We start from the raw sequence: 12,340 nt of genomic DNA on the forward strand, positions 1-12,340 counted from the left end.
ACCATATCTTAAAATGCCTCTCTAATAGAAAAAAAACGAAAAGGAAAAATATATCTTGTCGAATACTTAGAAAACAACAAACCTCATTTTCTGATCATCCTCTTTTGCAGAGGACTCTCTAGTGGCCGAAGTTTCTTCCTCTGTGCCTTCAATATTTTTTGTTGCATCTTCATCCTCCAGTGGTTTGTCTTCACATTCCAAGTCTTCACCAAGATTTGGTTGCTGTTGGCTACTCTGACCACTTGTTTTATCTATCTCTAGCATTTCAAAGTCCATGTCCTTGTTTGTGCTCTGTTCTTTAGTCTCCCTATCACCTAAAGGTTTAATGTCTTCAGCTTCACACTCTTGATTAGATTCTCCATCTAAATCTAAAGTGCTGTCTGCAGATTCGATTGTCACAAAAACCTCTTCCTCATCCTTGGTCTTTTCTGAGTCAACACAACTGTCATCTTGATTAACTGACTCCTCCCCTTCCGGAGCCTCTTCTTTAAGCTGTTCAGATTTATCACTTTCCCCCAATATGTCGAGCACTTTCTCATTTTCTATAGATTTAATAGGAATAGAACGGCAAAATTTAATTACCAGGGAAAAACAAATCACAGAAACGTGGAACTGGCATGGCTGCCAAATTAGAAAACTATGCAGAGATTGGAAAGTTATATTAAGCAATGTGTATATACTGAGCTGAAAGTCTAGAAGTTTAAACAATGCACGCCGACTAAACTAAACGCTGCAAACACGGCTACCGCTTAAGCTTCATGATGTCTTGAATTAAAGCAGACTTGATGTTGTGCGGATGTTCTGTCTTCTTGTAAACTTCAAATCGTCCATTCATTTACTGCAGTATTTCATTGAGTAATTCAATTCCAATTTCTGATAAATCCATTGAGAAAGTAATCTTCCAGTGATCCATAACGCAAGAAATGCAACGCATTAAATTACGTTCCAAAGGAAAAAAGCTGACTGGTCCTTATTACTTTCATCTTCTTGCATCGAATGCTTTACTTTCAACAAAATTGTGATGCAGAATAACCAAGCGCCTGTTGTCTTTATCGCCAGATCTATGAAATTCAAATTTTTCATTTAACTATGCAACTGTTTTAAGCAGGCAAATTGCACAGATCTGGCAATCTACTTTTCCAATCTCTGCGGCTCATGCCTCAAATTTGTTGGGCACAAGGAAACAAAAACATCACAACTTAAAGAACGAGATACACATTTTATTGTAGACAATACCTTGTTCCAAACTGGCTTCCTCATTTTCCTATGAAAAGAGAAAAAATGTTTTAGTCTAACAGAAAATACAGAATTCAACACCAATACTGGAATTCAAAGCACTGATTGAAGGGAAAAAGAGGATTTTGGTACTCACCGATAAATCCATTTCTCTGAGATCAGTAGGGGCCACTGGGAATCACTTCGGGTTTTGGAGCATGGATAGCTACTACTTAGTTTTTATACAGGGGAGACTAGCTCCTCCCCTCCAAGACCCATCATCCCCCAGTGAGAAAATTGGTAACTAGAGGAGATAGGAACAAAAACGTTATAACAAAACAACAATAACACAACAACCAGGCAAGCGAGTAAACTGGACCCACGTACAGCCACAACGACCAGGATCCGCAGGCTGGGTTGGGCGCCCAGTGGCCCCTGCTGATCTCAGAGAAATGGATTTATCGGTGAGTACCAAAATCCTCTTTTCTCTGACATGCAGCAGGGGCCACTGGGAATCACTTCGGGGAGGTTCCAAAGACCAGGCCCCGGGTGGGAGAGCGCTGGGGATTCTGGAGGACCAAACGACCGAACGCTGCGGCAGAGTCAGCGAAGGTGTCGAAACTGTAAAAGCGTACAATCGTATTTACGGACGACCAAGTGGCCGCCCTGCAAATCTGCGCAACTGTAGCGCCTCGTCTTGCAGCCCAAGACGTGCTTACAGATCTGGTAGAATGTGCCGTCAAGGAGGAAGGCGGAACTCTCCCCGCCTTTAAGTAGGCACCTCTGATTGTGAATTTAATCCATCTCGCTAATGTTTGTTTTGAAGCCGGACGTCCCCGGCGAAAAGCGTCGTACAACACGAACAAACTATCTGTTTTTCGGATTCGTCTAGTTCTAGACACATAAATCTTTAAGGCACGCACAACATCCAACGATTCTTGTTGAGAAGAGTCCCCTTGCAAAGCCGGTACCACTATAGGCTGGTTCATATGAAATGAAGAAACTACTTTTGGGAGGAACGCAGAAGTCGTGCGTAGCTCCGCCCTGTCCTCATGAAAAATAAGATATGGAGCTCTACAGGACAGTGCACTAAGCTCTGATACTCTGCGCGCAGAGGCCAGAGCTAGCAGAAGGACCGTCTTCCAACACAAGAACTTAAGTTCCACCCTTTCCAGTGGTTCAAAAGTTTCTGACTGGAGGAACGACAGGACCAAGTCTAGGTCCCATGGAGGAACAGGTGGAGCAAAAGGTGGTTGCACTCTGAGGACCCCTTGCAAAAAGGTCTGGATCTCAGGCAATAGTGCTAACCTCCTTTGAAAAAGGATGGACAACGCTGAGATCTGTACCTTCAGCGATCCTAGCTTAAGGCCTGCATCCAGACCTCGTTGCAGGAACAACAGTAAGCGAGAGAGCTTGAAATTTCGATAAGGCCAGCCTTTTTCCTCACACCACTTCGCATATGTGCGCCAAATCCGGTGGTAATGGGCTGCTGACGACGGTCTACGAGCCCTCAGCATGGTGGGAATTACTGAACGAGGTATGCCCCGCTCCCTCAACACCGCGGTCTCAATAGCCACGCCGTCAAATGGAGCTGTGTCAACTTTTGATGCCAAAATGGGCCCTGTTGTAGAAGGTCCTGGCGTAGCGGCAGCCGGACTTCGTCCACTGCCATCCTCTGAATGTCCGAGAACCATGACCGTCGAGGCCAAAAGGGCGCAATGAGAATCGCCTGAACTGACTCTCTCTTGAGCTTCTTCAAGACTGGCGCTAGGAGAGGCAGCGGAGGGAACAGGTAGACCAACCTGTAGTTCCACGGAGTTGATAGCGCGTCGATTGCTATTGCTCCTGGGTCTCTTGTGCGAGCCACATACCTTGGTAGCTGATGATTTTCCCGCGAGGCCATCAGGTCCACCTCGGGAGTGCCCCACCTCCTGGTGAGGTCTTGAAACACCTCTGGGTGTAAGGACCATTCTCCTGGATGCAGACTTTTTCGGCTGAGAAAATCTGCTTCTATGTTCTCCACTCCTGGAAGGAACACCGCCATCAGAACCACCTTCCAACGTTCTGCCCAAAGAAGGATTCTTCTGACCTCTGTCATGGCCATTCTGCTGCGAGTTCCCCCCCGCCTGTTCACATAGGCCACTGCTGTCGCATTGTCAGAGCGGACCTTCACTGCGTGACCCTGAAGTAGATTCTCCGATCTGACCAGTGCATTGTAAATAGCCCTTAACTCCAATACATTGATCGGTAAGGTCTGTTCTTGGGTAGTCCATCTTCCTTGCATTCTGAGGTCTAGGAGAACCGCTCCCCAACCGCTCAGACTGGCGTCCGTCGTCATTACTGTCCAATTGTGGATCGCGAAGCGACGGCCCTCGCTCAAGTGATCTCGCTGGAGCCACCAAGTCAAGGATAGCCGGGCGTGAGGGGATAACCGGATCTGTCTGAAGCAATAGATGAGAACCTGCTCCCTTCTTGAGGAGGTCCATCTGAAAAGTTCTGGAGTGAAAGCGCCCCCAGGCCAGTGCTGGAAAGGCCGACACCATCTTCCCCAGTAACTGCACACAAAGGTGTAAACTGACCCTCTGGGGTAGCAACACTCTTCGAGCTAGCTCCTGAATGGCCAAAATCTTTTCCTCCGGAAGAAAGACTCTCTGAGCCTCTGTGTCCAACCAAAGGCCCAGAAACCGAATTCTCTGAGTAGGGGTCAGCGAGGACTTTTTGTAATTCATGACCCAGCCTAAGCTGGTCAGCATTGAAATCGTCCTCCTGGTATGGTCCTCGAGAATCTGAACTGAAGGGGCCTTGACGAGAAGGTCGTCCAGATAAGGGATTATCGTCACCCCCTGGCTCCGAAAAGCGGCGATCGCCACCGACAGAGTCTTGGTGAACACTCTGGGGGCTGACGATAATCCGAAAGGTAGAGCCCTGAATTGAAAATGGTCTCTGCCCACTGCGAAGCGTAGCAAAACCTGGTGATGGCTGCAGATGGGGATATGCAGATAAGCATCCTTTATGTCCAGGGAAATCATATATTCTCCTGGCTCCAAGGAAGCTATTACTGAGTGGACTGACTCCATCTTGAATGGTTGGTGCGAGACCAGTAGGTTCAAGGCCTTGAGGTTTAGTATGGGTCGCACAGACCCATCCGGCTTCGGCACCACAAAGAGATTGGAGTAATACCCCAACCTTCTCTGTGAGACCGGAACCGGACAGATGACCTGAGAGTCCAACAGCATCTGTATAGCCAGGAGAATCCCATCCCTTTTGACCGAGGATTCTGGCAGCGCTGTGGTGAAGAACCTGTTGGGAGGGGGAGCGTCGAACTGTATACGATAGCCCTCCGAGATAATCCTGCGAACCCAAGGGTCCTCCGTTAGGGAGAACCATTGGGTTCTGAAGTAGGAGAGACGTGCTCCGACTGACCAGTCTCCCACTGAAGCTGGCAAACCGTCATGCTGCCGGCTTTGGGGGCTGTTTTGGCTCCTGGGCCCGGAGGGCGGCCTGTGGACGAGATCTGGCTCTAGTACCTCTGGAAGATTGGAAGCCTCTTCCTCTGCCCCGAAAGGAACGTTGTGGGCGAAAGGATTGAAAAGAGGGTCCCGCATACTGGCGTCTCTGAGGAGGTGCCGCTGTTGGCAAGAAAGCAGACTTTCCCCCGGTAGCCTGCGAAATCCATCTGTCCAGTTCTGGACCAAATAGAATATCACCCGCAAAGGGGAGACCCTCGACCGCTCTTTTAGATTCTGCGTCCGCCTGCCAAGAGCGCAGCCACAAGGCCCGTCTCGCTGCAATGGCGTTCGCAGAGATGCGTGATGAAATAAGGGAAATATCCTTGGCAGCGTCTCCAAGGAATCCTGCCGACTCCTTAATATGTTCCGCCAGCTGGCGAATCTCCTCTGCTGGCATCCCTGAGTCGAGGCCCTCAGTGATCAGCTCCGCCCACCTGGCATTTGCCCTATTTACCCAGGCCGACACTATGGCCGGCCGAAGCTGGGCACCCGCCGCCGTATAGATAGCCTTTAAGGTGGCTTCCATCTTTCTGTCTGACGGATCCTTGAGCGAACACGCCCCTGGGACTGGCAAGGTGGTCTTCTTGGATAACCTTGACACGGATGTGTCCACCGGAGGAGGAGTTTCCCATTTGCTGAAGGCTGCTTGCTCAAAAGGGTACATCGAAGGAAACCTCTTTGGTACCTGAAAACGCCTGTCTGGCCGCTTCCAGGCCTCTAGCAGCTGATCCTGGTTTGGGCAAGGAAACACCACAGAGGTTTTCTGTGTATTTCCAAATAAATCCAACTCCTGGGGAGCCGGAAGAGGATCCTCAGGCAAATGTAAGACCTCTTTAACTGCAAGGATAAGGGCTTCTATACCAACCGGAGTTGGCTCCGCCTCCTGAGGGGTATCCTGTACCTCCTCCCACTCGCCCTCTTCCATCTCTTCAAAGGGCTCAGGCTCCTCGTCTGTGTCCTCTCCCTGAAGCATCATCTGAAAAGGGCGCTTCTGGGCTAAGGGACCCGGCCTCTGGGGCTTGGCAAGGGCCCCCGCCAAGGAGTCCACTGACCTGGACAAAGCCGTAGCCCATGCAGGCTCTGCCCTGCGGGATACTGCCAACTCTGCAGATAATTTTGTCATAGTACCAACTAATGCTGCAGCCCACTGGGGGGCTGGCGTGTCGGTAGTCTGAGACCCTGACGGGGGAACCGCACAGGTCTGACAGACTGAAGTTCCCCCATCAGTGTATTGGGAGAACTTATTTGAACAAACTGTGCAGGAGAAAGACTTTTGAGCAGCCTTGGACCTGCTCGCCATGTCTGCACGTGGTCCTGCCGACTGATTTTTAAGGGACACACACACTCCCACACACACACACAGACAGTGGGTCACCCTAGGGCAATACCCAAATCCCCCCTGGGAGAGCGGGTCCTGGAAGGGAGTAAGTCCCTATAAACAAGTTGAAAGAAAGTGCCCTGAAAGGGTTACTGTAGCTGCAGTCTGCAAGACAAGAGGAGAGAGCAACATATAAAGTGTGTGTGTGTGTGTAACAGGGCCGCGCCATGCCCCCTCAGCGCGCACCTTCCCCCCTCTTCACTGCAGCATTGCCTGTGCCCTGCTTAGGAAGGGGACAGTCCGGCGCTTGGAGGGCTTGTTGCGCCTGTCTATTCAGGCATCTATCAATCCCCCCTCGCGGCCGCCATTAACCCCCGCCGCGCCAGACAAAATGGCGGCGGCGCCCTGCAGGGACAGCGCTGTCCTGAGCGTATAGAGGCTAGGGACAGGTGGGGGCTAGTACGCGCGCCCTTTTGCAAAGGCGCGCTCAGATCCCCGCCGCAGCCGCCATTAACCCCTTCCGCCGCGCCAGGCTATTAGCGCGGCGTCTGACAGGTCAGCGCTGCGGCGTCTGATACATTTTGAAGACATGGGTCTTTTACTCACCCCTGCTGAGGTCTTCAGTAGCGCCTGGCAATCCTCTTTATGGAGGGTGGCAGGAACGCTGTAATGTCGCGGCAGGTGCCTTTGAAGAGGCCCTGACTGACAGCCTGGGGAAAAAACCCAGGGCCGCTGGAAAGCCCGGACCCTAGCTTTTCAATAAGCAGGGAAGGGATCCTTAGTGTAGATCTTGAATATTTAGAGAAAAAAAGGCTTCAAAGCTTTGAGTAGTGCAGGAGCAGTGAGAGCTGTGACTAGCTCCCTCAGGCACAATTTTCTCACTGGGGGATGATGGGTCTTGGAGGGGAGGAGCTAGTCTCCCCTGTATAAAAACTAAGTAGTGCCTAGCTCCCAGCTATCCATGCTCCAAAACCCGAAGTGATTCCCAGTGGCCCCTGCTGCATGTCAGAGAAATGCTAATATGGCAGGAGAGGGGAAGTGCAACAAATAAGTAGTACATCTGTCTTAGTAGAAAGATTTACAGTAATTTATTAGTTTGTTGAAAAGTAGAAGATCAAATACACCTAAACTATTTACCTGACTATCGCCTGAATCCTCCTCAAGCCCGTTATCTTCTGCACCTTCCTCTTGCTTTCGAACTATGCAAGAAAAGAAAAAAAAAAGAAAAAGTTATGATTGTTTCGAAGGGCACTGGTTACTACACGTTTTCAACAGGATTGGTGTAAAACCACATTAAAATGCTAAATATCTATAATTTGATATTACATTTTGTGGTACTTGTGGAGTATCACAGCTCCCATCGTATGCCATATGTAGTGGCATATGATGCAATGCGATTTTTACCGATTTTTCAGCATTTTTGGTCAAAAATCGTATGCGATCGCATCGGATGCCATACAATGGCATACATTTTTTATCTTAAATGCATCCAAATGCATTAAAATTAGTATGAAACATGTTAATTGGTCCCCAACTGTCATTTTTCACTGTGTACCACCCCCACTATCAACGCCAACCCGAAGCGTGGCGAGCGCAGCGAGCTCGCGAGGGGCGGCGGTACGCGTCCTACGACCTTTTCATACCCCCACTATCCACGTCAGCGTGGAGTTGAGAATAGAAAGTGTGGCGAGCGCAGCGAGCCACCGAGCCCCGCGAGGGGACACGGATACCCGTGAGGCCCCCTATAGCGTATAGCTGTGAAGGTATCCGAGTGCACTCGCCACGCTTCGGGCTCGTCACACTTTCTATTCTCAACTCCACGCCGACATGGATAGTGGGGGTATGAAAAGGTAGTAGGACGCGTACCGCCGCCGCTCGCCACGCTTTGGGTTGACGTTGATAGTGGGGGTGGTACACTATGAAAAATGGCATTTGGGGGCATTTCACATGTTTACTACACATTTCAATGCATTTCAGTGCAAAATCGGGTGCGATCGCATCGCATGCGATTTTTTTATCAAACGATCAAGGTGATACTCCACAAGTACCCATTTTGTTTTAAATTTGCAGAGATATTGTTGGAAAACTATTCTAAACATTTCTTATGAGGGAAAACTCTTGTAGCACAGTATATAAGTGCGTGAATGCAAAGGTCTAGTGCAGTGGTTCCCAACCCTGGTCCTCAAGTACCCCCAACAGTGCATGTTTTGCAGGTCTCCACACAGAATCACAAGTGCTATAATTAGCTCCACCTGTGGATCTTTTCAAAGGTGCCTGAATAATGAGTGCACCTGCCGGGTGACCTGGAAAACGTGCACTGTTGGGGGTACTTGAGGACCAGGGTTGGGAACCACTGGTCTAGGTCAGGGCTGGGCAACACTGGACCTCCAGATATTAGTGAACTACACATCCCAGTATATGCTTTGCATTAGTTTTGCTGAAACTGATGCAAAGCATCCTGGGATGTGTAGTTCACTAACATCTGGAGTGCCGGTGTTGCCCAGCCCTGGTCTAGGTGGACAAGGTTTTTGTCAATGCCAAAACCAGTCAACATGTACATAAATTACTACAGCACTTCATTCACCATGCTTCAGACACAATGCCTCACTACACTACTGCTGGCAATTCAGCTTGCATCTTCCAGGGGAACTGAGCTAATATACACAAAAAGTCACCTCTAAGTGCTGAAAAAAGACTTTCCATGAAACACCCTTTAGCTTGGTTGAGTTTAGCCGCGATGCATGGCTAAACCCAACCATCAAATAAATATCGCTCAGATCTCTAGTCCTATATGGTAGATCAAGAGACAGATGCAGTACACTGAAAGAAAACACATTTGTACAAACCTCTTCCACTTCGCTTTGGGGTCTTTTTGCTAGGAGTATCTGGTGTTACTTGTATCTCCTCTGGATTTCCACCCTCTTCCTCAATAGCCTTTTTAATGAAATTACAAACAAGGAAATGAGAAGCCAGACAAAGCAAAAAATTATTCTAAACTCATCAATAGCGCTACGTAAATTAAACAAAAAATGCCAGAGATATCTAAAAGCACAACTATAAGGTTAAATCCATACAAATAGTGACCATAGAGTATACAACAGAAGTAGACCACACTAGTGTTCAGGCTAGGCTATTAGGTCAACGGTGTCTAGGTCGACAGGCAGTTCAACCACTATTGGCCATCAGGCGGAAGGTCAACACAAGTAAAAGGTTACAAATGCTGACATGATTTTACCCTAACTGTTCCTCCCAGTCTGCATCATAATTGATGGCTGTATGGAAGAGGCTAGTTGCCCTTCGCTGTGAGGACCTGGGGAGGAGTGGAGCAAGGTCAGAACAAGGGGCCCAAATGGAGACTTCCGAGCTAAAAAAAAAAAATAATTTTAACCCTTTCCTAAATATATTTAGTGAATCAGCCACCACAACTTTTCTGGCAGTTATTTCCATATCTTAACAGCCTTTCCTTCGTTGCGTGCGAAATTTCCTTTGCTCCAGCCTTAGGGGATGCCCACATGTCCTGTGCATAAATTTCATGGTAGAGAGCACCTGACATTTCTCTGAATTGGCCCTTGATGTATAGATTTTAATCATGTCCCCTCTTAAGACCCTTTTCCCCAATAAACATTCCTAGCCTGGCTAACCCTTGTGGTCCAATACACTTCTGTAGCTAGTGTCAGCCCGAGAAGAAACAAAACAGTAATCCTGAAAAAACCATCCAGCTCCAACAATGTGCCAAAATGCTCTGCTGCAAAAAAGATCAGCCAGATACAGAAGGGTCAACACCACACTTTGTACACACAGATCTGATTTTCAATTCGATTTGGCCTACTCAATTTCTCAACTTTCACTTTTTTACATTAGATTTCTCCTAGTGTGTATAGGCCTTCAGCACACATTGTGTCTCCTAGTGTGCCAAATGATCAATGATAAGCAGCCCATACACGGTCCATTTAACGGATCCGTTTGGAACTTAAACAGCACACATTGTCGGATCGCATCCCTAGTGCATGCACTGCGATCCGATACGATGTGTACCTAGTACAAAAGGTATGTGCAGCACATACTTTTTGTACCGTACTATGTGATGCGCGGGATAGTGCATAGCATATTACAGAAGGGAGCCGGTCCACAACGGACCGTGTATGGGCTCTTTTAAGCATGGAAACCGCCACCACCCCATGTGTATGGGAGCTTTATTGGGTTTTCCAAAGCTACTTATTCCACACACAAGTGCTCAGCACAGATCACTTAACACACATCGATGTGTGCTGAGCAACCTGGTTTGGTCAGTGTTCTCTGGTGGGAAAACACTGGCGATGACCAGATGCATGCAGTATAAGTCTAGCCCAGAGATGAGCAGTCCCATTGCTGGGGTGCCTACAAACTGAGCGATCTGCCTCTTGGGTGCCCGAAAGGCACTTGCCAGGTTTCAACCAGAACTTGTGGCCAGGTCTAGCAGTGCTACACAGCCGAAACAGTCCTGTCTCTGCACAATAATAAAAAAAAAAACACAGCTAACCCCTTCTTCTAGAGATCGGACATTATAAACAATTAAACATATCCCCTGGAGTGTTTTTATTTTATCAAAAGTACATTTGTGCATTTAAAAACTATAAGTTGCATTCCACACAAAATCCTTACTTAATAGAAATGCAAACATTCAGCACCAAAAAATATGGAATTTACAGCCGGGGGGGGGTTTCAACTATTTACAATTTAAGGCCAATTGCCCGAAAGTTTAGCCACAGATATTAAGTACCACCTGAATGTATCAGGAGGGACCACAGCAGGAATCTCCGATCCCAGCTGCATCCCCCATAGGTTACTATGGGTAAATGAGAAGCTGCCTGATGGCTCAACATTTCACAGCATCGCTTTAGGTCGCTGGGCTAATGTGCAGGATAATACATCCTAACGCTAGGATCGCATACTACAATGCAATCATGCACAGTAAAGGTGCCCATACACGTTGCGATATTATATACAATATTGAATACAATAATTGTATATAATATCGCATCTCAGTTTTGCGATGAGATGAGATCTAGTCCAAAAAGTATGTGCAGCACATACTTTTTGGACTAGATCTCATCTCATAGCAAAACCAAAAAACAATGAGATGCGATATTGTATACAATATTGTATGCAATAATTGTAACATGTATGTGCACCTTCACATTTTGACCAGAACACATTGCAAATACAATCCTTAATAAACGGGTCCCTTGGAGACATGTTGTCAAGCCTGGTGGCATCCGTAAGAACTCACAATATAGGTAATTTCAATAACCCTAAACAAAAGGGTAAGAGGTTTATGGCAAACTCAGTATTTAATAATAAGTCAATACGTTGCACATACACACTGGTGGATAGCAATGCCAATGAGAGAGTGCACATGAGGGTTGACGAGCTTCTACAGTATATCCACCAGGGGATGGCTTAAGCTGCAGTCTCACAAGCAGCACACATAAAAAACATACAGTACACAGAAGGGGAATAGAAAAACAATCACAAATTTGTACATACTAGACCCAGCCCGATTACCAACAACAGACCAGAACAGGACTCCGTACTTAAACCCGGAGGGACGTTGGCAGCTGATGCCTTGAAGGAAACAAAGGACACTCGTCGCACAAAACGTCCCCGCCGCCCCGGGTGAGCCCTGTAGCCTCTGCTACCCCACTCCTCGCCAATCTCCGGGCCCGACCGCACTGCATGCAAGCACAGGAATCGAGCAATCTCACCTTTTTCAGCCGCTCCATGAGCGCACTCTTGTTCCCGCCGGTGTCCAAGTTCCGCCTCTTCAGCTCAGCCTTCAGGTCAATAACCCGCAGGTCGCTGAGCTTCTTCGTCTCCACGTCGGTGCTAGCGCCCGAATCCACGGGAGGCTGACTGTCCGCCATGCTGTCCCGGGAAAGCTGCGTAAATGCTGCTGTACACACACACGCGCTGCGACCACCGCCCGCACTCACTCACTACAAAATGGATGCTGCGCCTGCTCAGAATCAACACCAGACGGGCGGCGTAACGTGCGTACCATTAAGGGGCGTGGTCTGCTCAGGACGCAAGCACGCGCTCAACAGACAAAATGCTCGCGAGAGTTTTCAAAAGTTTCCGAATTTTTTTTATAGGCTATTGATTTGATTCCAAAGCTCCGTACACACGTGGCGACGGCTGCCCGTGTTTTTTGGCGTAGCGATGTGTGTAGATGAGCGATCTTGGGGCATTTTCTGAGAGATGTAGTTAAATGAAGTAAGGTCACTCAGAAAATGCCTGTGTGTGTGTGTGTGTGTGTGTA

General features: G+C 48.1%; 1 protein-coding gene across 3 annotated transcripts in view; it reads right to left on the reverse strand.

Moving 5' to 3' along the window:
* Positions 1-12,038, reverse strand: part of LOC146071279 (scaffold attachment factor B2-like) — a 51,546-nt gene extending 39,508 nt beyond the window's left edge. For 2 of the 3 annotated variants that reach the window (XM_083179434.1, XM_083179432.1), the window contains exons 1-5: positions 11,787-12,037; positions 8,889-8,976; positions 7,180-7,241; positions 1,237-1,264; positions 83-542 (exon numbers count right to left, since the gene is read on the reverse strand). In XM_083179434.1, coding sequence (XP_083035560.1) covers positions 83-542; positions 1,237-1,264; positions 7,180-7,241; positions 8,889-8,976; positions 11,787-11,945 — 797 coding nt within the window. In that variant the 5' untranslated portion in view covers positions 11,946-12,037. Of the gene's footprint in view, positions 1-82; positions 543-1,236; positions 1,265-7,179; positions 7,242-8,888; positions 8,977-11,786 lie in introns of all 3 variants that reach the window. The other variant, XM_083179433.1, reaches the window with a different exon arrangement.
* Between the last annotated feature and the right edge of the window lie 302 nt (positions 12,039-12,340).

Source organism: Crinia signifera, chromosome 1 (genome assembly GCF_055691185.1).
Source record: "Crinia signifera chromosome 1, ASM5569118v1, whole genome shotgun sequence".
Classification (NCBI taxonomy): domain Eukaryota; kingdom Metazoa; phylum Chordata; class Amphibia; order Anura; family Myobatrachidae; genus Crinia; species Crinia signifera.